This window comes from Thunnus thynnus, chromosome 19, assembly GCF_963924715.1.
Source record: "Thunnus thynnus chromosome 19, fThuThy2.1, whole genome shotgun sequence".
Lineage (NCBI taxonomy): Eukaryota > Metazoa > Chordata > Actinopteri > Scombriformes > Scombridae > Thunnus > Thunnus thynnus.
Window position 1 is genome coordinate 25,156,983 of NC_089535.1, and position 26,637 is coordinate 25,183,619.

General features: G+C 41.0%; 4 protein-coding genes across 7 annotated transcripts; 1 reads left to right on the forward strand and 3 right to left on the reverse strand.

The window, feature by feature from the left end:
- Positions 1-6,277: 6,277 nt before the first annotated feature.
- On the reverse strand, positions 6,278-11,353 carry LOC137170502 (growth arrest and DNA damage-inducible protein GADD45 gamma-like). Its single transcript, XM_067573932.1, has 3 exons — positions 7,192-11,353; positions 6,874-7,081; positions 6,278-6,764 (listed from the first exon to the last, which is right to left on the reverse strand). Exons 1-3 carry the CDS (start codon positions 7,290-7,292, stop codon positions 6,651-6,653), a joined length of 423 nt encoding a protein of 140 aa, XP_067430033.1. The 5' UTR covers positions 7,293-11,353; the 3' UTR covers positions 6,278-6,650.
- Positions 11,354-11,614: 261 nt separating this feature from the next.
- gadd45gb.1 (growth arrest and DNA-damage-inducible, gamma b, tandem duplicate 1) lies at positions 11,615-13,232 on the forward strand. The gene is made up of 3 exons (XM_067573931.1): positions 11,615-11,859; positions 11,984-12,191; positions 12,301-13,232. Exons 1-3 carry the CDS (start codon positions 11,717-11,719, stop codon positions 12,412-12,414), a joined length of 465 nt encoding a protein of 154 aa, XP_067430032.1. The 5' UTR covers positions 11,615-11,716; the 3' UTR covers positions 12,415-13,232.
- Positions 13,233-13,932: 700 nt separating this feature from the next.
- Positions 13,933-20,750, reverse strand: nim1kb (NIM1 serine/threonine protein kinase). Its single transcript, XM_067573925.1, has 4 exons — positions 18,490-20,750; positions 17,533-17,825; positions 16,400-16,668; positions 13,933-15,751 (listed from the first exon to the last, which is right to left on the reverse strand). The coding sequence occupies exons 2-4, from the start codon at positions 17,795-17,797 to the stop codon at positions 14,987-14,989; spliced, it is 1,299 nt and encodes a 432-aa protein (XP_067430026.1). The 5' UTR covers positions 17,798-17,825; positions 18,490-20,750; the 3' UTR covers positions 13,933-14,986.
- A 57-nt stretch (positions 20,751-20,807) lies between these two features.
- On the reverse strand, positions 20,808-26,609 carry LOC137170499 (coiled-coil domain-containing protein 152-like). Of its 4 annotated transcripts, none has more exons than XM_067573926.1 (8): positions 26,346-26,609; positions 25,684-25,789; positions 24,842-24,910; positions 24,196-24,260; positions 23,370-23,505; positions 22,906-23,033; positions 22,306-22,413; positions 20,808-21,237 (listed from the first exon to the last, which is right to left on the reverse strand). In XM_067573926.1, exons 1-8 carry the CDS (start codon positions 26,406-26,408, stop codon positions 21,109-21,111), a joined length of 804 nt encoding a protein of 267 aa, XP_067430027.1. In that variant the 5' UTR covers positions 26,409-26,609; the 3' UTR covers positions 20,808-21,108. The 4 variants fall into 4 exon arrangements, with proteins under 4 accessions (XP_067430027.1, XP_067430028.1, XP_067430029.1 ...); XM_067573927.1 differs by having other exon boundaries at positions 26,447-26,606; XM_067573928.1 differs by having other exon boundaries at positions 26,336-26,359.
- Between the last annotated feature and the right edge of the window lie 28 nt (positions 26,610-26,637).

Consider the following 26,637-nt stretch of genomic DNA (forward strand, 5'->3'; position numbering starts at 1 on the left):
AGCAGAGCTTGAGCTGCTATTGGTTCAGACTGGATTTCTTCGAGTGATTCCTGAACAGATGATGTGCCTGCGTCCATATGGCAGACCTCGGGGACTCCTTTGTGCTGTGACTGATGTGACTCATGTCAACTTTAAAGGCTTCCTCCTGCACTTTAAGGCCCCTCCTCCCTCTGCTGCTGATCTGCAGGCTAAGTGGGGAGTCAGCTCCACGATGATCTGGCAAAGTGTGCCTTTCGTTTTGTATACAAGCCCTCCCCACTCCCCTCCCTGCAGCCCTGCAGTCTGCACACTCACAGCTCCAGACTTTGTATTTGGTGAAAGGGGCCGTCTCAAATGTCCCGTGCAGCCGCAGCAGCTGCTCCTGGACCTCGCCATTCTTCAGGACAAAAGAGGAGAGAGGGCCGGGGTCTCGGTGCACCTTTGTGCAGGGCCCCTCCTGTCGTTTTTCTGCTCTTTGTGCCCATTGATGAGGGTGTAGGAGTGTTGGCTGTAGCTTTTGTCTGAGTTTTGTTTTGGTGAGGGTGAGCAGTAGAGGGGGAGCAGTACAAGCACATTTAGCCATCTGATCTGTCTCTACAGCACACATGAACACAGATACACAACACAGACACAATGCAGTACTTGAGACTAGACTCAGTGTCTATTCAGATTCAACGCAAAGTGAATTTTCTCCTTACTTCCACTGGAAGCGACAAAATTGTCTTTTAGAAGTGCTCGGTACATGAACAAAATTTTAATACCAAATCCTGAGTGTACTTGTCACTGATCGAATCAGGATCTTTTAGCAGTGGAGCTTCTCTCAATGGTGACTGAAAGTTTTGTTGTCAGTTCTTTCATGATGCACATTATCTTATTCCCAAGTTAAAAGGTTCCTGGAAGATGAGAAAGCCAAAGAAACAATTTTGCAACTCTGTTACAAGTAGGTGGTTGCTGAGCTCTTATAAACAGCACTTATATAGGGCTGGTTTTGTACTGAACTGAATGAAAAAAGCTGGTAAATCACTTTCAGCATACTTCAAATCATAAACTGAACCTAAGACAGTTAGTAGAAGCACCAGTGTGCTTCAAAAGAACTAGGTGGTACAATATGTTGTCAGACCACATTTAAAAGCAAAAGTGGCCACACTGGAAGCCTCCCTCTGGCTGCATCACAACCTGATCTCTCTCCAAGAACTGAGTGGTTTTTGCATGTCTGTGTAGTCTCACTGCAATGAATCATACAAATTGAAGTGACGGGGCACTCTTCAATTTCATTCATGGTGTTCATACAAAAAGTAACAGAAGTACTGTAGTTGTGTGAAGCATGAAAATGAGAAGGTCAAACCCTGCATACTTTCTCACCTGCACACACCTGACTAATCTCTGATACAAATTATCGGACAATTGCACCATTGGAAAAGGGGCTTTGGGCACTGTTAGATGATTTGACAAGCACTTTGTTTTAACTACTGAGGCCTGACATTCTGGTCAGTAATGAGATTGAAGTGATTTGTAATTTCCACGTCTATTTTTGCCGTGTAAGTTTTGTTCATTAGCAAGTACTGTGGGAATAAGCAACCCACTTGGCTATTTGGCACAAAGTTACATGACTTTTTGGCAAACAGAACATCATTTTTGTGGTTGGAGTCGTGGAGGCAAAAGCTGTATAAAAAGATGAATCCCAGAAACAACAATCATCTTCTCCCCCATTCACATTTTTACAAAAGGGAAACAGGAAGCTCACTTTTTCTTTATAAATGTTGTGGAAAATCAATTTCTTTCAGGTGAATTTCATCCTTATTTGCAGAAAAAGTTAACAAGGTTAAAAACTTTCAACTCACAGTCCTTCCCTCTCCTCATGCCTTGAGAAGTGAGTCATCCCATTGAAAACAAATAGGAACATCTTGCACCGCACCACATTAAATGGGTATTTATGCACATTTGGGTGAATTTGGACACTTGAGTGTTTGTGCAGTTTAATCACAAATAAATAGCCAATGAAGAAGACAGTACAGGTGTTAGCTGTAGCTTTTAGCTTGCGACACACACACTCACACTCACACAAACACAGTGTTACTGCTACATCTGAACAGGACCCTTGAGGGCCTCAATGCTGAATGAAGAGGCAGACCAGTGTTTAGGCAACAGCTGGCTCTGTGTGTGTGTGTGTGTGAGTGAGAGACAGAGAGACAGAGAGAGAGAGAGAGAAAGAGAGCTGTCCACTTTGTCTCTACAAGCTGCAACTGTAAACGTAAACAGATAAAAGAAAATGTAATTTATTTACACTCTGGTTGCTTTAAAAGATAGTATCTAATACGAACATACAGCATGTACTTTCACTTCCAACCAACATCTTATCAGCTTGTAATAACAGAGTGCTCGATATTAAAAAAAACTGTTTTATATTGATATGTTGAGTATTAAAAAGTTCTCCCCTGGACATCAAAATGATTATGTTGGGTTATTGAATGTTCTGAATTATGTAAACAGCAAAAGATGATAAACTAAAGATTTTTTTTAAAATTCAGAACTCAGCCCACCAGTAAGAGAGAAGCAGCCTGAGGGGCTTCAAGTTTGTTCATGTAATTAGTGATTAGATTCATCATGAGCTGAAACAAGCTGACTGATGGAGATCAGAAACAGAAATTAGCATAAACAGCTGATGACTGAGGGAATGGGCGTGGGTGTGTGTGTATGTATATGTGTGTGTGTGTGTGTGGTTTGACCCTGAGTCTGCTGTGACCTGCGGCACAATGCTGTTGTGCAGATGTATGTTAATGATGGAGGACGATATTAGCATAGTTATCAGACAGAACAAGTCAGCTGAACTCAACCACTGAAACTCTGCAACCATGGATGCGTCTTTACAAAATCATCTTGATTAAACACTTTTCCAAAAATGTAAGAGGAGCTCCCAAAGATATAACATGTATAAACTTTCAATATGTTGATATAGCTTCAATGAAGAGCTGGAATAGTCATATGCAGAATTTCAAAAAAAAAAAGTTTTTCTTAAATTGGGTGAAATTCAATATGAATTCAATTAGAGCTCCTGGATAAACAAATACTTTATGCTTTTAAATACATAAAGAAAACTAAACAAACGAATATATATAAAAAGATGAACAATGAATTGAGTTGTGATTCAGATTGTAGGGTTGTGGAGGGTGATGCTGATGCCTGTATCCTAGGCAACCTGTTTAACCAAAACACCAAAAAAATATATATATATACACACACGCGTGCACGAGCACTCAGCCTGCAGCCCAGTCACTACCATCTGCTGCAGCTCTCCAGCACACAGAAAAGATTTTGGGGAGGAGGAGGCTTTTATGTTATAATGACACTTGAGAAGCAGCATGTGGCTGCAGGCGGAGCTCTTTATGACCGGGGTTGAGACAGAGGGCAGCCGAGGTTGTTCGGGGTGACAGAGTTCAGAGAGACGGACAGACAGAAAGAAATAGTTCCAAGCTAAAACGTTTCATTTTTACATTTGTGCACAGATTTTACCGCTCGCTGCCAGACTGTATGTCTCATCTTTCTGCGAGAAAGAAAGAAATTATTCTAAAAATGTTGTACTACTAAAGGACATTTTGACTAATTTGATAAAGTTTGCAAAAAGTTTGGCACAGTGATGTCACTGGAAGTGCATGCAGCTCCGTCCTGCAGGAACTCGGCTGTGTTTTGACTTCAGGCGTGTTTCTGCTGATGGTTGGGGGATGTTGTCGTTAGTCAGGATTTGGTTCTGAATGGATGAATGGCAGCAGACTTGTGCCAGGCACAGGGCCTCCTCCTCCTCCTCCTCCTCCTCCTCTCTCCATCCACTCCTCCCTCCCTCTCTGTCCCTTTTTCCTCATCATTAAATTGGACAGCAGAGTGAGTGCTGGGTTGGTTGCTGAGGAGATTTAAAGGGGTGATCGTGTTTCAGCTGGTCCTGCTTTGTCCTTTTTTTCCCCTTTCTTTTTTCCTTTCCTTTTTGAAACAAGGGCTGAGTGTGTTTGTGTATATGCACATTGGACACAGTGAGTTGTAAAGCTGGTTCAGGTTTTAGTCATATTTCACAACTGCACAGACTCAGAATTGATCATTCTTCTTCTTCTTTGGTCCTTTTTACCTTTTTATGTAACTTTTTATTCTGGTGAAACGAGTTTAAGCATCCTATCAAGTTGTAGTGAGCACTTCACAATAGAAGGAGAGAAAAAAAGAGAAAGCTCAGTCATGTGTGTGTGTGTGTGTGTGTGTGTGTGTGTGTGTGTGTGTGTGTGTGTGTCACAGTGGGGCGTGGGGGCTGCAGCAGCTGTTGACTTCACAATAGCTGGCAGTGACAGGCAACATGCAGGTCAGAGTGACTTTAGAGTTCCAGTCCAAAGACACAAAAGCCTCTTAAAGGTTCTGAATCACAAATGAGAAAAAGAAAAAGAAAACCAACGTGTGCCAAGAGCAAAAGATCACCTTCATTAAGCTGCAGCTTCTCTTGGGTTGATTTTTCTTGACTATACAATAAGTGCAGGGTCATGAAATAAAGCTACTACTGCAGTGACAGTTGACATTTTTGGCTGTAAACACAGTGAATCACAGAGCTTCAGAGAACATCTCACCAGCTCAGTTAGTTTATTTAAGTCTTGAAAAAACTTCCTGTGAGTCAGTTGTCTGATCAGTGATGTGAGATGAAGGATGAAATAGAACCAAAACAAAGTCTTATCAGATGCCAAAACTGCACCCCACTGTGCCAAAAAGTCAGTTTAAAGGAATAGAACGACATTTTGGGAAACACGCTTATAAATGTTCTTGCCGAGAGTTTAGATGAGATGATTGACACCACTCCTGTGTTTGTATGCTAAAGATGCTAAAGCCAGCAGACAGTTAGCTTTGTCACAAAGCACAAATTTATATTTAAACTTGTACAGATTAAACAAACGAGGTATAAAGTGTTAGTGAGCCTTTGGAGTTGCTGGCGGGTGAATCTTTGTTTTTACTTTTGGACAGAAGTGGTTTACCCCTGTTGCCAGTCTTTATGCTAAGCTAAGCTAAGCTAAGCTAACCATATGCTGGCTCTAGCAGCATATTTAGACCTCAGTGGATAGGCCTAGGTGCTGGATACAAAAAGCATTTGTCTGAGGAAAACCTGTAGCCTTTCATGCTGTAAATAAAAGTAAAAGGAGGATTGATTCAGCGTGCATATACTTCTTGTATCATAATGTATAAATCTTCTCATCTAACTCTTGGCAAGAAAGCAAAAAAGCTAATTTCCCACAATCTAAATCTACTACTTTAAACTTGGTGTTTTAGCTATAAAATGAAACCTGCTTTTGCCACAGCTTTGAAATGACATCTGTCTCAGTAAAAAATACCATATTGAGCTTAAGAGAAGTGAAAAGTGTTGATCAACACAGCCTCCACCCCAGAAACCATTAGCACATGTCACTCACATTGTAATCAATACATTAGCTGATTGGGATTCATATTATTTTCTTCTGTTGCATGCTCACTTATTACTTATTAGCTGTACAACCTAAAGCACCATGTATTATATTTGAATTAGATTTTGCATGCTGCACTATTTGAACACAAGTAAATATATAATGACCTGACATTATAGTTGTATAGTCATCACAGCTGCATTTGTCCAAAGTCAAATTTGAAAGTACAGGAAACCTTCAAAGAAATCCCCAAAAAGGGATCAGAAAATCAAAAAGTCAAACTAGACTGAAGCAGGTTTGCTGAAAAAAAGGTAAACATGAGACTTCATTTATGCTTCGGAAAATTTAAACCTCAGATGAGAGAGTCAGAGAGCAATGTTGACTTCAAATATTTTATTTGTAGGCTTTCATCATACAAAATAGAAAAGAAGTTATTTCATTTGACATATATATAATAAAACTGAAGTGAAACCTTCAGGAAGTACTACATTTTCAGTTTTATGTATTTTTCCATATTTTTCACATTTCAAGATTCAACATCAGATTCATACAATTGTTTGTTTTTTATTCTAACACTTTTTGTATTTTCAGTCAATGTTATATCTAAAATATATAGGAAAACTATTCAACTTTAGTTTTTCTCCAATATTTTAACTTAATTTAGTCATATTCTAAAGTGAAACCTTTAGAGAATAGACATTTTTTCAAAGTTTTTTTTAAATGTTTTAGAATATTTTTGTCATTGTTAAATTTCTAAAGTGAAACCTTTAGAGAATTAAGACAATTCTGGAAAGTGGGAAACATTTCCGCTGATTGCAACTGTTGTCATGTTGCTCAGCAAAGAGGACACTTTTAAAAAGTCCCTTTTTAAGAAGGCCTCTTTCTCAGCACCGCTTCTTCTCCTGCTGCGCGTGCTTCAACGTGCGACGTTTGCTCTGTGGAACCACAGGACGCAGAACTCGCATCTCCTTCCTCTCCAAACCTCATCCGCACAAAGAATGAGGGTCGATGTGTCGCTCTTGTGGCATACCTGACCTCATTCACATAAAGAATGAGAGTCATCTTGGCATGGACTGGACAAGAGGCGACGGTTCACGGGGGCCCCTCGGGCCGGCGCCGTGCTGCCTGGACGGGAATCCTCCTCAGGAGTATCCAGGGATGAGCAGAAACAGGGTCATCCTGTTCATCAGGATGAGTATTTCCAGGTAAGAGCTTCACAGCATCTGTTCAAGAGAGGAGCCAAGTCCCAGATCAACGCCCGGGCAGGCTGATCTCAGGAACCCAGTCGTTCAGACGGCGACTCTCCTCACAGAACAGGTGCAGTTTCTCCAGAGCGGGGTCCTCCCAAGAACCTTCAGCTGGGTTCTGTTCAAACAGGAAGAGGAGAGAAGCTTTAGTCACATGTTTTCTTTTTTAAAAGCATCACATAAAACAGTTTAGTAGAACAAAACCCTGTTAACTGAGCTCTACATACCGTGATGAGGACGCAGTGAGCATCTTCAAGCTGCTCCGCCTTGTCACCAACAATCTCAGCCAGACGCTGCATGTCGCTCACTCTGACGATGCTGATGTCGTTGTCAAAGCAGAAGGACTGGATGAGCGTGAAATGGATCTGGAGAGCGATATCACACTCAAACTCCTCATCCATGGCCAGGACGCAGAAAGACACGCTGTCCGGGTCACTGAAACAAAGAAATGACACCTCCTGTTAACTGCTGCTCTCAGATGTTGATTAAGTTGAATGTTCAAAGAGCATGTTAAGTCATACTGATGTCATGTTTAGTTTACTTACTCAGTCATGATTTTGGCACTCTCATAGACTCCAACAGTGAGTCGATCCTCGCTCTGAGCACAGAGCAGAGCTTCCTTCAGAGATTTTCCAGGAGACTGCATGGTGAAGTTTTATCTTACAGTTCAGCTGATGTGGTCAGAAACTCCAGAGAAGAGTGTTTGTGCTGCCTCCAAGAATCTGCCAGCATTTATACTACAGACCCGGCACACGCTCACCCTCTGATTGGCTGTTTGAGGCACAATGGCTACAACAGGCCTGCAGCCCCCAACCCCACCCTCAGGGACGCGTGCCTATAGAAAAGTCTTAGAAGGAAAGTTGGGGGCAGCTTTGGTTGAAAGGATCAGATGTAGAAACTCTCTGACCTTTAAATGATTCTTTCAGCTTACAGGAATAATGAAACCACACAGGAGGATCAGACTGCTGTTGTCAAAGTCCTCCAAGTTCTGGAAGATGTAGAATCAACCAATAATTCCCATTCATACTGATAGAGGACGATACAAGGGTTTATCATAGTCACATCTTCAGTGCATTTTGCAGATTATGATATTGTGTTGTAGATTTTTGAATGTAATTGCAGATATTTCAGGCAGCCATTGATTTTCATTCATTTCTGCATGTTATGAAAATGTATTAATAGACTCTTGAAACTTGCTTCATTCATCATCATTGCATGGTAATGCAGTTTAATTTCTATTTCAAGCTTTTTAAGTTTTTAGGTTTTTTGAGTGTATACAGTGAGGATTGATTTGATAAGTCTGAACTGATTTAATCTGTAACAAAAATGTAACTTGACAAAAAATATTGCACACCTGATGTTCACTATGATGGATTATACAACTCAAGAAAGTTTCAAGTGTAAGGGATTTTCTTACCATGCAAAAATTATGCCTGCCTGGAATGTAAACAGACACATCCAAAAATCAACAACACAACAGTATAAGTTCAATGTATTGACGATGTGAACATGCAAAACCCCCACGTTTCAAGAGTCTGTTAACTGATTTTCATACCGTACTGAAAACATAGTGAAAGTAATGGCTGCCTAGAGTCCAAAATATAGATTCAAAATTCTATAAATAAAGTCTTCATTCATTTTTGTCAGAGTCAAATTATTGAGGTTTGAACTGTTTTAAACTGCATTATGCAATGATAATGTAATGCAACTTTGACAAAAACGAATACATACTGGATTACATGGATTACACAATTAAAGCAAGTTTCAAAAGTCTGCTAATTGATTTTCCTGTTGTATGGAAATAAATGGAACAATATGGAAAGACAAGAACGAAACAGAAACGTAACACTAAAGCTTTTGTTTTTATGTTTTATGTTAGAAAAAATCACTGCATATGTGTTTTGTCTGTATGATGAAAACCTGAAAAATAAAAGTCTGATTCAACATTGTGCTGTGACTGTTCTCACCTCATTGGGTTAAGGTTTGTCAAATGAAGTCTTATGTTGATCTCAAACATGTTCAAACCTGGTTTGACTTTCTGACAATCCAATTTTCATGTTTCTCTGGATGTTTCTATACTGCCATGGAAATCAAAGGCCAACAGTAACAGTGAGAAAAATACATTTGAACATGCAAATCTGTGGCATGCATTTGTAAGCAAATAACACATGGTTTGTAGATAAAGAGCTAAAACTTCCTTCAAATGCCTCTTAAGTTACATAATGTTTGATCCTGCGTCATAACAGTTTGAAACTATATATAATAAAGTTTGGAAAATTCAGTAAAACATGCTTAAGCTGCAGTTTGGTGCTGTTTGAAGCGTTATGATGCTAATATACCCACCAGTGTAATTGTGCTGGATGTCACACTGACTTTTATAACTCATGACCAATTTCACTGCATGAACTGTTTTTTGTAGATTAGGCAATGGCACGCGCCGCTGCTTTGCATGCGTAAAGCCGGTCCTCACTTGAGGCGCGTGGCATCTGGAGATACCTCCATGCTTTATCTCTCTGTCTGCATCCCTCTCCATAGCAACCGAGAGATACCATCTGTCCCCGGGGGGAAGGTGAAGGGAGGGTGGACAAAGGAAGTCAGGCAGCACCTGCTGGGCGTGAGGGCTGCACGAGGGGTTAGTTTTTTATTCCGCTGCAAATGTGATTTAAAGTCTTCAAGTCTAAACGGATCTGAAGGCAGAAGTTTAGCAAAATCACACTTAGATTCGTTAAGTTTAGATTTATTCATGTTTTCTTGGTAAAAAAAAAAAAAAAAAAAAAAGAAGAAGAAGAAGAAGTAATTTGATAAATGAAGGATAAATAATGAGAGTATGTTTTTATTTCTATATCTAAAATGTTCGCTTAACTTCCTTATCCTCCTCAAGTGCGTTCATATAAGCCAGACATTTACAAAACGTTGATTTATCTTGCAGCTTTAGACACTTTCCATCTTTACAAAGAGGTTTAAGGCTTTGCTGAGTCGCCACAGGTCAGCGGAGGAGCTTTGACCACCAACACCTGTCGCGCGCAGCCTGTGAGGCCTCCGTTTGGCAGATGTGTTTCAGCAACAATAGGTCGGTATCGATTTGCACGCGCCTGCCCCGTGGCCATGCAAGCTGATCCTTCCTAAAATAGCTCAGTGTTTGGAGTCCCTATCAGCTGGATCCAAATCAAACTTTGGCCCAAATTTAAGCCTCTCGGCCAGCTGATGTGCGGGCGGATTTGCAGCATGCTGACAGAAACTGAAAGCAACTTGGAAATAAACAAATGACTTTGTTGTTGCAATAATGTACAGATAAGCGTTTTGTTGTTGAAAAAAACACACTTTCAGCATTCTTGCACGTGTTTACAGCTCAAACTGAAAGAGATTTTTATCTGCCTTTACGTGTCTGGTATCTTTTGGAGATAACACTTTTCATTGTGAAAGTTTGGACCATAAGCTCTCCTCTTTGGCATTTAAATTTAATCAAAACTCAGACAACAGATGAGCGAATGTGGAGACTTGTAGACAAAAGATCGGCGCGCCCTGGGGTCAGGGTTGACCTAGGTTTAGGAGAGAGGAGAGGAGGGGGGGAAGGGGGTTCCTCATAGCGACAGTTCTCCATCTGCCGCTCTGCATTCGTAGAACAATAGCGCTGAATCAATCACCGCCAACCTGTGTCTCCTCCACCACCTCTGCACTCCAGCCCCCCTTCTCTATTTACGCAGCAGTGGCTGCAGGCCTGACCTGATGCAAGATGTGTTTTGAATTATCATGCAGCAGGAATATCACCAAATAAGCACGAGCTGTTGGGGAGAAACTGCTCAACCAGTGTAACAGATAAAATAGAACCGTGCGTAAAGGTTCCGTCGTGCGTAAAAGTGATCAGATATTAACAGACAGTTGGCAATATTTGTTTATTTGATATCTAGTGGATCTACACACAAAATACTACATAAAACCAAAAAACACGTGATATTGTGGGAGATAAAGTGCTTAATCAGCGGAAAAGATTAAATAGAGTTGTGCGTAAAACTTAAATCGTGCGTAAACGTGATCTGAAATTAACAGAACGTTCTCAGAAATTGATTTAAATAGAATCACGGACAATGACAGTGATAAACAGTGATATACAAAACAAAAGTGCAATAAACTTCTGAAGTTTTCCTATAGAAGTCCGCTCATGTGGTCCCCGAACTCCCCAGAGTAAATAAATAAAAACCAAGCAAGGATTTTCTGGACAGCTGATGGCCACGTGGTCAGCATGGGCCTGCAGTGCAGATTGCGCAGCACGCACAGCGTTCTGGCACGCGCTGGTCATTTGCATTTGTATGGGAACTGTGATAATAGAGGGCTTCTGTGTGCACAATGAGGCCGTTTTATGGCCAGCCTCACAGATGGCATCATCCACCTGCCCTTTCTCTTTGCTGCTTGGAGAGGGGACAGGGGGAGGGGCGCTTCACACTTTCTCTATGTTGCTGCTGAAATACTGTGACCAAAAGTCTAAAAATGCAACAATTAGTGCTAGGTATTTGTTGAGTTTTCTGTTAGCAAAGTTTATAGTTCTAAAAGATGCATTTTAAAAAGTTTGAAAGCTTGTTTATGTGGCTGAAATGATCAATACATAGTTTTTTGTGATTCCAAAAGGCACTATAAGAAGCTCTTGTGCACTAGAGTTCTTAGACATGCATGCAAAAGGATAATTATTGTTCAGGAAGAATCTCTGCAATCAGAATAACCTGCTGTGTTTTCTGTGATTTGCACAAAAGGGTGCTGCAGAGTGATCAAACTTTTTTTTTTTTAATGAAGCTATTTTTAGTTTCAGGCCAGGCTGCTGCACAGAGGGGGAGCGTGCGTGGCTCGATGACCTCCATCAATCTGCCACGAGCCGGAGTGTGACAATAGCATTATCATACCAATACACCATTCAGCTTCAGCCAATCAGGACGCAGCGCTTTCACTGCGCCGCACGAGCTGAAGAGTATAAAAGACGGAGGCTCGAGGTTTGAAAGCACACTGCTCCTTTTCGGATTTACTCTCGAACACACTTGCTAAAGCTCTTTCCCTTTGCGGAATATCTTCATCATCTTCATCATGACTCTTGAGGAAGTTCTGATCCAGAAACCCACCGAGCGTGCTCAGTGCACCGGCAAAGCCCTGGAGGAGGTCCTGGAGACCGCTAAAGACAACGACTCCCTCACCGTCGGTGTCTACGAGTGCGCAAAAGTTATGAATCTGTAAGTATGAGACTTCCAGCTTCAGATACTCGCTTTACTACATTTTCATTTATTATATCAGCTGCTTTGGATCATTTTGTGGATGAAAGCTCATTGTGTTTTTTCCTTTATCTTGTTTCCACAGTGACCCAGACAGCGTGTCTTTCTGCGTCCTGGCCATGGATGAGGAGTTTGAGTGTGATATCGCTCTCCAGATCCATTTCACTCTCATCCAGTCCTTCTGCTTTGACAACGACATCAGCATCGTCAGAGTGAGCGACATGCAGCGTCTGGCTGAGATTGTTGGTGACAAGGCGGAGCAGCTTGAAGATGCTCACTGCGTCCTCATCACGGTATGTAGAGCTCAGTTAACAGGATTCTGTTCTACTAAACTATTTTATGTGATGCTTTTAAAAAAGAAAACATGTGACTAAAGCTTCTCTCCTCTTCCTGTTTGAACAGAACCCAGCTGAAGGTTCTTGGGAGGACCCCGCTCTGGAGAAACTGCACCTGTTCTGTGAGGAGAGCCGCCGTCTGAACGACTGGGTTCCTGAGATCAGCCTGCCCGGGCGTTGATCTGGGACTTGGCTCCTCTCTTGAACAGATGCTGTGAAGCTCTTACCTGGAAATACTCATCCTGATGAACAGGATGACCCTGTTTCTTCTCATCCCTGGATACTCCTGAGGAGGATTCCCGTCCAGGCAGCACGGCGCCGGCCCGAGGGGCCCCCGTGAACCGTCGCCTCTTGTCCAGTCCATGCCAAGATGACTCTCATTCTTTATGTGAATGAGGTCAGGTATGCCACAAGAGCGACACATCGACCCTCATTCTTTGTGCGGATGAGGTTTGGAGAGGAAGGAGATGCGAGTTCTGCGTCCTGTGGTTCCACAGAGCAAACGTCGCACGTTGAAGCACGCGCAGCAGGAGAAGAAGCGGTGCTGAGAGAGAGGCCTTCTTAAAAAGGGACTTTTTAAAAGTGTCCTCTTTGCTGAGCAACATGTCAACAGTTGCAATCAGCGGAAATGTTTCCCACTTTCCAGAATTGTCTTAATTCTCTAAAGGTTTCACTTTAGAAATTTAACAATGACAAAAATATTCTAAAACATTTAAAAAAAAAACTTTGAAAAAATGTCTATTCTCTAAAGGTTTCACTTTAGAATATGACTAAATTAAGTTAATGTTAAAAATATGAGAAATTGTAAGAGTATCTTAGAAACATTTAATTATGTACTGAAGAACAGAAATATTTAAAAACTGAAGATCTGATTTAAGATGTTCTGATCCTGTCGAAACAATGTTGGAAACAAACTAATTTACAACTTTCTATCAGTTTCACTTTAGAAATGGTTGGAAATTGTAAGTGGAAAATGCTTAATAAAAGACAAAAATCATATTTTGGGCGTTGTGTGTCTTAACTTTCTCTTGGGTTTTAGAGTTGAGCTGTGTGTACTGTGTGTATATATTGTGTGCCTGTGTGTGTGTGTGTTTGGAGGAGATGGTGAGGGGTCATAGAGGATGGAGAGAAGGGGTGGGGGGGAGGGTGTTACGAAACTAACAAAAGTTTAAAACTCAGCAAATTTGCATGGAGGGCGCTAAGGCCTGTCATCTGCTCGCTGTTGTCCCTGCAGTAAAAAAAAAAAAAAAAAAAAAAAAAGGCCCTCTGCGGTCCCTCCTCCTGCACGCCTCATCTGCATGTGTATAGCGCAGCGCACAATAGCGGAGCTCCAGGCCTGTCAGCTCCAGCGGTCCGCACAGAGCGCCTATTGTCTGGCCTGCAGATGTCTCCGCAGCCACGCCGCGCCATCTGCCGCTTCCTGCAGGTGGGGGTCGGCCAGGGCAGGGCTGGGAGGAGTCGGGGGTTGGTTTGCGCTCCACTGCCAAAGGGGACAGTCGGGTTGGGTCTGGCTGGTTTGGACCGGTTGTAGAGACGAGAGGGGTCCCGGGTATCATCTGGTGTCCTGCCAGCTGCTGTCGGGACTATTATTTGCTCGCAGGCACTTGGTGAAACTTTGGTAAACAGGCCACAAAGACGCAGGATCAGCTCTGTTTGGGTGCAGCAGTAGCAGCAGCAGCCACCTGCTCTGCCGGAACAATGAGATCTGCGTGACTCATCAGTTTTTTTAACACTTTATTTAGTTTTTCATAAACAATAAGAGTCTTTTCAACAGACATAATTGCTTTAAGTGGGCGTGAGGTTTTCTTTTCCCCTCACAGACACTTACAAAGATACAAACATATATACAAAACCCCCTCTCTGCACTCAAAAGGATCGAAAAGATAAAAACAGGTTTTGCATGACAAAGTTATTTGATTAGTTGATGGACAGAAAATACATCCTTAACTGATACTGAGTTTTGTTTTACATTATTGTAAACTAATTGTTTTTTGGGCTATTTGACTCTGGAAACTTGTAATGTGTCACTATTAGTTCACATTTCACAGACTAAACTGGTAGTTCTCAACATGGAGGTTTGGACCTCCCAGTAACCCCTAAAGTAAGTCTGAGCTGTTCCAAGATGATTAAAGGATAAGAAAGAAAACATTGTCTGGCTTTTCTCTCATACTAGATGCTTTCACCTCTTCAGGCCTCTAAAATCCTCATTAATCATCATCAAATCTTTACCTCATCTGCTGACATCTCATGTCAAACAGAGCATAAAGGCCATAACTTGTGATTATAGGTCACATTTTCATCACTGGACCAAACAATTAATCAAAAATAATAATCAGATTAATTGATAATGAAAATAATTACTTGCAGTCCTAGAATATAATGACTTATAGCAGCTGTCAGTACAAGTTTTACAGGTTAAATCCAAATTTGCTGTCTCTACAAGGGGCAAATATTTTATAAAGATGCTTTCACAACTCTTACAGTTCTCTGGTTTAATTTTATCAGGCACTTTTACGTATCTTCTACGCTATTCTCAAACCCCCGTAAGATACACTAAAAGGAGCAAAACAAATGTATCAAAAGCTACAAACCGAAAAGGTATTTGTCAATTTAACTCACTTAATAAATAAACAAGCCAACTTATTGTCATGAACAATGTAAAACATAAAATAAAAAAACTTCTACTTCTAAATTCCATGCTGGTATAAAAGAAGTCTGTATAAAAACTGCGCTGAAGCGTCTCGAACAGTCTGTTATGAAAGCACACAGAACTTGGAGGTGTGTCTGAGGCCCCGGTAGGCCCGGAGGCCCTCCCTCTTGGGGTCCCTCACCATCCCTCGGACTACAGGCAGGCTGTCGCAGCCCCTCCTCTTCTGCACTCGGTGCAGCACGATTCGATAAACTCCAGTGACAGGGCTGCGGCTGTCTTTGAGTGAATTGTTCCGTAAGTGCAATTGGGTAATCCCGAGCTCCTCCAGCGAGTTCCTGACCTCCTCATGTTCCTCTTCGTCCTCCAGGTCCCCACGCTCTGAGTCCAGCAGGCTTTGCAGAGGGCTATCTGGTTCAGGAGGCACCAGCGACCAGGGAAACTCAACAGGTAAGAGCCAATCACAGCCCAGCATCTGGTCGACGGCATAACGATCGGCGGGGACCGTCTTCAGGATGCCCTTGATAAGCCTCTGGCAGGGGCCGGGCACCCAGGGAGGGATGGTGTAGGCGCCTTCGATGATGCAGCGCCGCAGCTTGCCCATAGTCTCGGCACGGAACGGCATGGTGCCGGTCACCATGAAGAAAAGCAGAACCCCCATGGCCCACACGTCCACAGGAGGCCCCACGTAGCACTCGTCTCTGAAGAGCTCCGGGGCTGCGTAAGGTGGCGAGCCACAGAAGGTGTCGAGGGCGTCGTTGCGGTTTGAAACCCGCGTACTGAATCCAAAGTCGGCCACCTTCACACAGCCGCTGCTGGTAAACAGGACGTTCTCTGCCTTCATGTCGCGGTGGATGATGCTGATGTCGTGCTACACAGCAAAACATACAAGGTTTAAATTTCTAAATATTAAATAAATCTGATGTGATAGAATCTCTGTTATATCCTGGATTGTAATCTTCACAGTCTCGGCCATCATCAGGCCATCAACCTGACAATATGTTGCTTGCTGTATATGGACGGTTTCCCTACAATCTCTGCAGCAATGAAGCTAGTGTGTTAAAATGCTAATAGAAAAAAAGACCAAGGTAATGTGGCACGTTGCATTGTGGGACCGTTAGCAGAGAGTAGTGTCATGTTTGCAAGGCATCAAACTGTGACACTAATCAAGGCTGGTTGGCTTAAAATGTTTTGGCTTCTTGTTTTCTGTAAATAAACGAGTAGTGGTATATGACAGTACATCCTAGAATGAATTTAAATTGGAGCTACTATTTTGATACTATATTTTGCTATTTTGTTAAATGATTTTAAATCAACAGTTTTAGTTCCAGTATCTCAAATGTGAAAATATCCTGCTTTTCTTTGCCGTATATGAAAGCTCATTAGATATCTTTGGATTTATTTAATACAATTCCTGAAACACAAATCTGTGTTAAACATATCTTAACTTATCATAAAATGTTTGACTGCATGATGGGAAAAACAAAGCAAAATCTCGCTCAGATTCTACGTCACTCACCATATATTTGATGGCAGAAAGGATCTGGGCAAACGCGACCTTGCTGGTGTTGTCAGACAGTTTCCCCTCATTGTAGATCTTATTGTGGAGGTCTCCTCCTCCTGCGTACTCCAGCACCAGGAAGAGGCGGCTCGGCGTCTCCACCACCTCGTACAGACGGACCACGTTAGGATGCTGCAGGGACTCCATGCTGGTGATCTCTCTGGAGAGCAGCCGCTGAGCCTGAGTATCCAGCCTCGTCCGATCCAGGATCTTCAGGGCCACTTTGTCTACGAGGGGGACAGATGACGGGACACAAAGACATTAAACAACTGTCCGGCTGTCAACAAGGGAATCAACAATTCTGATAATCAGTTAATCATTGAAGTGGTTAGTTGCAGCCTACATTACTTTTGATATTTTATATTCTAAACAATTTGCAAAAATAATTGGTAGACAGAGTTCTGCTACCTGAGAAAACTGATACTATACTTTGTTTTGTTGTGTAAAGCTTAGGTTTTGGGTTGGGTTCAGGTTTGGTTATCTTTCAATGCGATTTATTAAGAAATGTCACGCTGTCTCTCTCTGACTAACTGTGACAATTGTCTGCATCCATGCATGACGTGTTTCAAATAGATATGCATTTGCCCAGAGGGAAAGATAGTGTAGACAGAGCAGTGAATTAGCCTGTCGAGCTAATGGTCATAAATAGACAAAGCAAAAATATAATATATATAACTTCAGGTCGAATTCGCCTCTGAAATTTAACAATATCCATCAGGTTCAGTCGGATCAGGTCTTAAAGAAGCAGGTACTGGATGGGTCTGGGTCTCCGCTTTAGGCTGGTGCAGAACTCTCAATGGCATGTCGGGCATCTTTTTTGTTTTTCTCGTGTTTTTGAACAACACACTGCACCCGTCTTAACCTTACATGACTGCTCTCTTTTGTTCACCCTTTTCCTTAAGCTATTCACAAAGTGTTCTGGGTAGCTCTCTTTTTGTAGACAGTACTCAACAGTGACTGCACAATAATGAGCAAAGCTAAAGGAAAGTAACAGGACTCAACCTAACTCAGGTGTGTGAGGGACGGATGGCCAGAGGTGCCTTGTTTGGAAATGTTTACTTTGCTTGCAGTCAGATAACATGTCCACCTACCTTTAGTCAGAGCGTGAAAAGCCAGTTTGACTCTGGAGAAGGTCCCATAGCCGATCTCCCCGCGGACCTTGTAGAAGCCCACTCTGCGGCCTATAATCAGCTCCTTGATGGTCTTCTCATCCTTGCACATGTCTGTGGTGAGCTTCTGCAGGGGGGTGAGGCGCACCGGGGGGTCTGCTTCCTCATCCTCTGGGCCGACAGAGCTGTCTGTCAGGCTGTATAGGCTATGGTGGAACTTGGTCACCTGGTACTGACTCCCGGGCATTTCTGCAGCAGGCTGAGGATATGGTCATCTTCAAAAACATGGTAATGTAATTAAGTCATTACCAGCTCATAGTTCATACATACAGACATTTTTTCCTTAAATTGCTAACAGGATGTGAAAACAACCATATATACATCACTACAAATACCACATGGCATTGTTTCAACATCACTCACAAAAAGATACTGAACTACTGCAGTTTAAAAAAAGTAAATAAATTCAGATAAAAACGGTTTTAGTCTATCCAGAAATGTTTAGCTTATGAGAAGCCCTATAGTCATTGTCAAAGCTGCAAAATGGGTGTACCTTATGAATAATATATCAAGACTTGAAACATGATACATACTAATATACTAGTGAGTTATTTAGTCCATGGACTACATTTTAATATAAGTGAATACAATCACATTTCTGTTAACCACTTGAAACCCAATTACCTGGTATTCCCTTCAAATGTCCCTTGAATCCCTTTAACATGACATAAATATTCTGCATGAGTATTCTTAAGCCATGTCACTCACCACTGCACTATACCATTACATCCAAAATTTTCAGATGTCTTATGCAACATTTAGTACACATTTTACTGTTATTTTTTTCAAAAGACACCTGTAACCGCAAAATGGTTGCAACAAGACCAGAGAAAGATAATTAGATAAAGAATCTAGAACACAAGGTTCTTGTTTTCTTACCAAGTTTCCAAATTGCTGCTCTGCATCAAAACACAGCTGTAGAGTCCATTGCACAGATTGCTGCCCTTCTCAAGTGAGATCCGAGAAAATTAATTTTCTTCACTGACATACTGGAGTCTGACGATGTTTGTGTCCATATCATTCCAGAAAGTCCTATCCTAGTGAGCAGCGCGATGCCGTCATAGCCTCTTTCTCTGTGCTCTCTAAAAGACTACTGTACACTGACGGCAAGGAACACAGGAGGGGAGGGGGGGGGGGATCTGTTTGAGCCATCAGCCGAGTGGACAGACAGTAGGACTGCGGGCTTTCCTGGCCACACCTCTCACCGCTCACCTCTTCCCTCCTGCACCCTCTCCTCCTCACTGAGGGACGACGGATTAAGGTGGTGTCATGAACTCTAATCCTGTTTTAATTTAGGTCTGTCCCAATCCCTTCAAATGGCCTCATTTTTTCTGCCCTGAAAAAAATGAGGCCAAAACCACACAACAGATTAAATGTGCTCAGTGAGGATGCAACATACAGTATGTGATCTGAATGCTTTGCTTTGCAGGTTTGGGAAAGCCCACCTGTGAGGGAGAATAGCTATGTTGTGTGTAGCCAAGGTTGATCTCCTGGCTTTTGTTAAGATGAAATGTTATGCAACGGTATTACCCAATGTTCCCATAGAGATTAACTCTCTGTCCATTTTCGACGCTGGCTGAGCAGCACAGATAAAGAGATTACAAAGCAGGAGGTCAACACTTCACAAGGCGGAGCGTCTTCATTCAGGTGTGTCGTCCCTGTGAGGAGCAGTGGAGGAACAGCAGGAAAACATTGTAGTCTAATCTCAAGAACATAACACAAACTTAGTGCAAGTGTACTTAGTGGATTAGAGCCTGATTGATACATTAGCATGTTTGATACTATTGGCTGATTTTAGCTTATCATAGATAGATCTGTATTAGTGTATGTCTATAATCAGTTCATTCAAATCATTGTAGCTCTAAATTCTTTAATTGCCAAATTTAGGAAATACTTATCAAAAGTGTTAGTTATTTGTTAAAGGAATAGTTTGATATTTTGGCAAATACATGTGCTATGTACTATCTTGGCTGGGAGCAGTGACTTCCTGAAGCCTGGCCAAGAAATAGTCTAGCACATAATCCCCCATAAAATCAAATTCAGTCATTTTTACACTTTTTCAAAATTAAACAAATGAGATTTTACGTATTAAGTAGTGAGCCTTAGAGGTGTTGATAAGCAGGATTTTGTTACCTTTAGAAAGAGCAATTCCCCCTGTTTCCAGTCTTTATTCTATTATAAGCTACTTGGCTCCTGGCAGTAACTTCATATTTACCATACGCATATGAGAGTGGTATCGAGCTTCTCAGCAAGCTCTTGGCAAGAAAACAAATAAGCGTATTTCCCAACATTTTGCTCTCAAATCAGATCAACTCTTTAAAAAGAGTACTGCACTTCTATAACATTGTCAGACTCACAATGGACAGTTTAACCAGTAAAACTTATACATTACCCACAATGCAACATAACAGCAGTCAGTTCAGTTGGAGATTTGGGTGTTATGCTAGTTGCAGCTAATATAGCCTCAAGCCACTAGCCTAAGGCAGAGATGAAGAGCGGCTACAGAGGTCTGGTAACCTCACCTCTGTCTAACACCACACTGCCAGACTTCTTTATTCTCAAACTTGTAGTCGTCAGCCCCAACCAATACTGACTCAAATGACATCAGACTTTATGCAGCTGCCTTTGGAGCCACAAAAGGCTTTATGAAACTTTTTTTCAAATATGTCGCAGTATTTCCCAACACCTGCCAACAGACATGTATAAAATCAATGGAGTTCCCCCTTAAGTCCTGAATGATTGCTGGATGTTCATTGAACGCCCCACTCGTGATATGTTAAAAATCAAAGTTACTCTATGTAAAGAACCTAATTTGTATTAATTATTCAGGTGGACATACATGTTTTAGGCTAGAAAAGTAGATCTAAGCTGTAAAAATCTGCTCAGTCATGTTAAATAAAGTAGGTGTGTATCTACTTTCTACCTTTACTTTCCTAAACATCAACAATGGGAAAGCCATTCACACAAATAACATTAAGTAAAGTTCAAGAGCTCTATTCTTCCAAAATCTCAAGCTTAGTAGAACACATGTTTGTCTTCATGGAAAAATATGGAAAAATATGGAAAGTGAAAGTTAAATGATTTCTCTTTTTTTGAATGAGACAAGACCCAAGTGATTCAAGTGAGTTTCTCCTGAGTCCATGCCTCCCTTCCCTCCCTCCCTCCCTTCTTTCCTACCATGCAGGCGTCTGATTGGATTAAAGCCTTAGACAGGAACACGGCCTGTGTTTAATTGTACTCTCCACACACTGGTCACCTGCGAGCAAGAGGGTGAAACTGCAAATCTGTGCATGACAGTACACAAGAGGCTGTAAAGTCGAACAAATGTCCTATAAAATGAGGCAACGGTTCATTTGAAGAACTGAGTTACAGAATTTAAATTTAAATCTGGAAATTTCAAAACACTTTGGTAACTTCTGACCCCTGGGTCTCCTGCAGATTCATGAACCTGCAGAGCTGACAGGTCAGCAGCTTGTTAGCGCTGTTGACCTTTACAAACTAGATCTTTCTCTTCTTCGAACGGCTGTCATTGAATCCCCCGACACGCTGGCTCTCTTCCAGCTCTTTGATTCTCTGACGCAGAGCCACAATCTCCTTGTTCTTCTCCTCTTGGATGTACATCAACTTCTAACAACACACACACACACACAAACACACACACACAAACACACACTAGAAAGATGCAATATAACAGGACATGCAACACATCTCTAAGAACAGAGCAGTGATTGTTGTGAAGTGTTTTGTGAGTTTAGTGAAGGGACTATTAGATTTTTAAGTATTTTAACAACAAAACAATGTAGTGATTGCTAATGAAATTTGTTCTATGACTGGAACTGTTTCTTTAGAGATTCATCTGTAATTATTTTCTCAATTAGTTATTTAGTCTATAAAACAGGGAACAGGGAATTTCACACTAAAAAGACTGGAACTTTGGCAAATAGTAAACATAAAACAGAGCCTCATATAAGCATTAGCTGAACTTCAGAATGCATTTTTGCACATATCAAGGACTCTGCATTTTGTCTGCCTTTGGAATTGCATTAGGAAAGGATCTCTCTCTGGTGTGATGTGATTCAACAGACATGTATTTGTCTCATCCTGAGACTTCATGAGAAGAGAAACTGGAGGAAAATTTAAAAAACAATCTAGAGTTTCTGTCAAGTTTTGTGTGCACACTGTCCAAATATGCTTGGTGCATAAGTTTCTAGCTAGCGACAGCTAATGTCTGTACAGTCAGTACATTGGCTGCTGTGAGCGAATAAACAGACTGCAAAAACACTGCAGGGGTGCTCCCTTAGGCTCCTCTCTTTGCCAGACATTTGTCTTTCAGATAGGGCAAAGGTGATGGAGCATGCTGGCAAGTAGCCTGATATCATTTAGAAGGAAGGGAACTAACGAGATGAAAGTTCCAGGTCAAACTCTAATGGACTTTGTTCTAGTCTGGGCTGAAGTTTGCATGTAAGGGAAACAAACTGGCAAACCCAAGAGCAAGGGAAGCCCTGCTGTGCACTTAATCTTGTAGGATCAAACGTCAGTAGTTTCTTCACCCCTGCAAATACTATAATAAATACTAATAAAATATGTCCTTGCACACCAAGACCTTGACTTAAAGGTTGATCATTTCCATTTGTTTTGTGCCTTGGTAATTAATGTCTATAATGGGAAAAGAGGGAGGACGTGTGTGCTGCTCACCCTCTTGAAGACACTCTGTGGAAGAAGTTGGGATCCGTGTTGCTGCTGCTGCTGCTGTTGTTGGCTCCACTGAGCTGTACTCTGAACTCTGGCTAACTTTGCACCAAACTGCCAAAATATACACAGAAAAAAACCCCAATAAGCTTACATGTAGTAAAGCTGAAACTAGTCACTCAAGACCATAGGGGAGTCCTAGCACTGCATTCATATTGAAATCATTCCTCAAGACTTCTGCTCATTTCACGCAGCTTTCCTGAAAATACTGAAAGCGTATGTGGATTGTTTTGTTGCCCACACACACTCTTGCAGACGCATGCTGCTGTCTTACTTGAACTCTTGACCTCTTCAACCCTGCAGGTTATCTGGCAGGTTATTACATTAGTACATCAGACTGTTATTTCAGGCTTTATTTGTCAATCTTTAAAAACTGACAAAAAGTAACTGTTCATGTTCTATCAAAACAAGCACTTTACCCTCAAATATATATTCCAAAATCATGAAAGATAGAAACATCAACAACAGTGTCCTGTATCAACTGTAGTCATATCAGTGGTCATTGACAGCAACACTGTCGGAAGTTAAATGTAGCTTTTAATTTACCTCCATCTGTAACTTCAGGAGTTCGCTCTGCCGCTCCCTCTCCTGGTCTTTCAGCCTCTTCTTCATCTCTTCCAGATCTACATCCTTTTTCTTCAGCAGCGTCTTTACTTCAGCATCTTTAGTTTCCACTGTCAGGAAATAAAACGGCAGCAGACACCAGCCAAGTATAGATTTATCTTAAACATGCTTGTTTTGTTTTTTTGTCTCATTAAATTTCTGTTCTGATGCTGTAGATTGATGTCAACACGTCATCATGTAAGCTGCTCTGATGGTGTGTTCTGACTGGTCTGTGGTTTCTCTGTTGTTTTATGAAACTCTTGCGTTTTTCAGCAGATATCTGATCCACTGTCTTAGTCTTGCATTGAGACTTAAGGGCTGTTATTTTGTACATAGTAAAGTATCAGTATTCCCTAAAACATGAACACTGTTTATCTCAGTGTACTGACCATTTTGTGAGGTCTTACACTGATTGAACGCCTCCTTGTGGGCGTTCTCCACCTCTCTCCTGCACTGCTGCCTTACAGTCTCTAGCTCCCTCTTGTGTCTCTCTTCTACTGCTCTCATTTCACTGATAAGCCTCTGAACCTCAGCCTCTCCATCCTGATGAAAGCACACACGGGCCACACACCACATCATAGCCTGACGCTAAAACTGTTTTATTCAATTAGAAATTACTACGGGTTCAAGATGAGGTCAAAGATGTGGAATTGCTACCAGTGTTAAGGCTTTGAAAGTCACCAAAAAGCATAAATAAGAAGTATTGGTAAGAAGGGTGATATTTATGGAGGAAATCGACTGATTGTTCTGACTTCAAAATAATGTACAGACATATAAATCACTCAGCTGCAGTGGACTGTAACTCAGTATCTGTACATCTGAAGCCAGAAAATGCTTCTATCTAGTATTTTTTTTAATGCAACCATGACCGTATACAGTGCAGGGCGTAGTGTAGGGTTGGTTTCAGAAATGGGCAGCACAATGAAGTCTAAACTTTTGATTCACAGCTATATTCAATGTATTTAATGCAATAGGTCTTTTTCATGAAAAAACATTTTGATGCATTAAGAAACACACAGGTGTAAATAATACAAATAATTATGACTGAATTCCATGTAGCTGCTTCAGTTTCAGGGTCCTGGTGTTGTTCATGCTGGATCGCTGCCACACTGTCATGACTTACTGGGACACTTGAATAGAACAGAGCCATTACTAATGTTGTTACTAACACCTGTGCTTTCCTTACTATGACAAGACAGTTGTGTCAGTGTTCACCCCTGCTTCAGTCCTTACCTCTGCTGTTCTCTCATTCTGTCGTTTCAGGTCCGCCTTGTCGTTCTTTAGTCTCTCATTCTCCACTAAAACATGAACAGTCTTAGAATATTTACATTATGAAAATCCTCAAAATCCTTACACAGAATCTCCACAGTAAATTTGCTTATTGATATTTGTTTTCAGGTACCAAATATGATTCTAGTACTAAATGGATATCACTAATTAGAATTTACAAGAGATGTTTTCACTTAAAAACACCACCAATACTATCATAACTTGAACTGGAGGACCATTTATTTATAATAGACCATATTCTGCTGTAACTTTACTTTCACTGTGGTGTGTGCTTAAAAAACATACTCTTTCTTCCTGATAAAGTATTCTCCTGGGTATCTGCCCTGCACACCCACACAGGTATTTTCAGTTATTTTGGTTAATTAAAAACCTCTGCCCCAGTTGAAGTTGGGTGGAGATTTGTTGGGAATTACATGAGTTCTGTGGACTCCAACCGGAGAGCGAGGGAGATGCCAATCAAACACAGTCCTGAGAAGAGGTCTAATATAAATTGAAATAGGTGAAACTGTCTGTGTGAGTTAACAATGCGTGTGCAGGGACTTTAAGTAATGAGGAACTTAATATGTGTCCAACAAGTTATCACAGGTACCTCTGAGGTTGCACTGCTCCTGCAAAGTCTGCTGCAGTCTGTTCACTGTGACAAGAAGGCTGTCTCTCTCTGAAACAGGTAGATCAAAATAATAAGCAACCTCTCTTGTTTGGTTTGTTTTTAGGTGCCATACATTTGTAGAGGTTCCAGTAGGAAACAATTCAATGATAGTCAGACAGTTATTAAAACCAGTGAGATGTATATCTTATGTATCTATCTGGTATTTTCCATCCGAATTAATGTAAAATCTAACTGCATGTGCACATAATATTCAACCTTAGTCTGACACAGCACAGTCACCATAATCTAGCTCATTGTTGATATGAATCCCATCTATCTTTTAATGGTCACCAAGTCATTTGCATGACAAACATTGTATTTAAAATATAATATACAGTATTCATAATATATAACTGCACCTGTCACCTTTTAAGACATGTCATTTCAATACACCCCAATACATGGTGAGATCGACACTTAAAATATCAAGTAATTGCCACAAAATATTTTGAAAATGCATTTTGGAGTATTTTTTATGTCTTTTTGTATTTTAATTTCTGTTCAATTTCAGTTAGACTAATATTTCAGTTTCCCTAATATACAGTATCAATCCTGAATGTAAATGCTTAGAAATTTAGGATTTATTTGACTTCAATGAGAACTAGTGATACCAGGTCAGGGCTGTTATTTAGCAAAAAAAAAAAAAAAACTCAGCAGGGGGAGACATACAAACATAAATCAAGCACTATAAAGATCCTGTATCTTAGGGAAAAAAACACAGTAGTAAAAAAACCTAAAATGAATGTAGACCTCCAGTTTTCAAGTGACACACAGACACTTACCCTCAATAAGATTTTTTTCCTTGGTCAGATAGAATTTCATGAGTCTATTGGCGTCCTCCAGCATGATTTCCAACACGTTGTTTTTGCCATTAACTTCTGTAATTTTCTGTTAGATGAAAGTAAAGGCGAATGGAGAAATTTCAGACTTTTCTTCATCCCACAATATTACACATGCACTGCTAATGTACAATATTTTACTACATTGTGGACATGCAATAACACAGTATGGTTCGGGTTTAGGTTCAGTCTCTATTAACAGGTTTTTATTTCATTCTAGTTGTTTATCATGTATGGTCTTCTTATTGTTTCCTGTCTTTTGTTTTATGTGGTTTGGCTCTCTAACTATGCATTTCCCCTTCGTGATTAATTCTGTCTGCCTGTCTGTCTGACAAAAAAGACTCAGAGATAAAGAAAAATGGATAGCGAAACCTGAAGCCCAGTAATGTCAACCACCTAGGCTACAACATACGTTACCTTCTTTGAAAATAATGACCGAGATTACCACTCCCATAATTATTTTGTGAGAAACTACGTTTTTTAACTCTGTAATCTAGTAAAGTGTCAAAAACTTAAGAAATAGACAATAGCTAAGTCGAAGGTAACCTACAGACTTCCTCTGAGCAGTTAGTGAATTAACGCTAACGTTAGCTACCTTAATTTACCTGTTCTAGCAGAGCAAACTCCTCCATAAACTTATCAAGGTTAACACAGTTTAATTTTGTCATCTTCAAGAACAAACTGCTACAGTAAAATGTAAAAATACCGTTTTACAGTTCAGTTTCATTCAAGCTATACCAGCAACCATTAAATATAACCTAACGTAATTGTCCGATATTAAGCCTTGCTGCTAGCTGCTGTTAAGAAATGAGGAGGTCCAAAGCTACTTTATTTTACCGCACGCGCTCGAAAACGGCTGCGCTCGTGCACAGAGAAATAAATGTATTATTCATTACA

Coding starts and splice junctions, on each gene's coding strand:
- LOC137170502 (XM_067573932.1), bottom strand. CDS start 7,292: ATGCAGTCTCCTGGAAAATCTCTGAAGGAAGCTCTGCTCTGTGCTCAG. Junction 7,082..7,191: donor AGTGCCAAAATCATGACTGA/GTAAGTAAACTA, acceptor TCTTTGTTTCAG/TGACCCGGACAGCGTGTCTT. Junction 6,765..6,873: donor CTCACTGCGTCCTCATCACG/GTATGTAGAGCT, acceptor CTGTTTGAACAG/AACCCAGCTGAAGGTTCTTG.
- gadd45gb.1 (XM_067573931.1), top strand. CDS start 11,717: ATGACTCTTGAGGAAGTTCTGATCCAGAAACCCACCGAGCGTGCTCAG. Junction 11,860..11,983: donor TGCGCAAAAGTTATGAATCT/GTAAGTATGAGA, acceptor TTGTTTCCACAG/TGACCCAGACAGCGTGTCTT. Junction 12,192..12,300: donor CTCACTGCGTCCTCATCACG/GTATGTAGAGCT, acceptor CTGTTTGAACAG/AACCCAGCTGAAGGTTCTTG.
- nim1kb (XM_067573925.1), bottom strand. CDS start 17,797: ATGCCCGGGAGTCAGTACCAGGTGACCAAGTTCCACCATAGCCTATAC. Junction 16,669..17,532: donor TTTTCACGCTCTGACTAAAG/GTAGGTGGACAT, acceptor TCCCCCTCGTAG/ACAAAGTGGCCCTGAAGATC. Junction 15,752..16,399: donor TTTCTGCCATCAAATATATG/GTGAGTGACGTA, acceptor TTTGCTGTGTAG/CACGACATCAGCATCATCCA.
- LOC137170499 (XM_067573926.1), bottom strand. CDS start 26,408: ATGACAAAATTAAACTGTGTTAACCTTGATAAGTTTATGGAGGAGTTT. Junction 25,790..26,345: donor AGTTTGCTCTGCTAGAACAG/GTAAATTAAGGT, acceptor TTCATCTAACAG/AAAATTACAGAAGTTAATGG. Junction 22,414..22,905: donor TCCTGAAGTTACAGATGGAG/GTAAATTAAAAG, acceptor ATATTTTGGCAG/TTTGGTGCAAAGTTAGCCAG.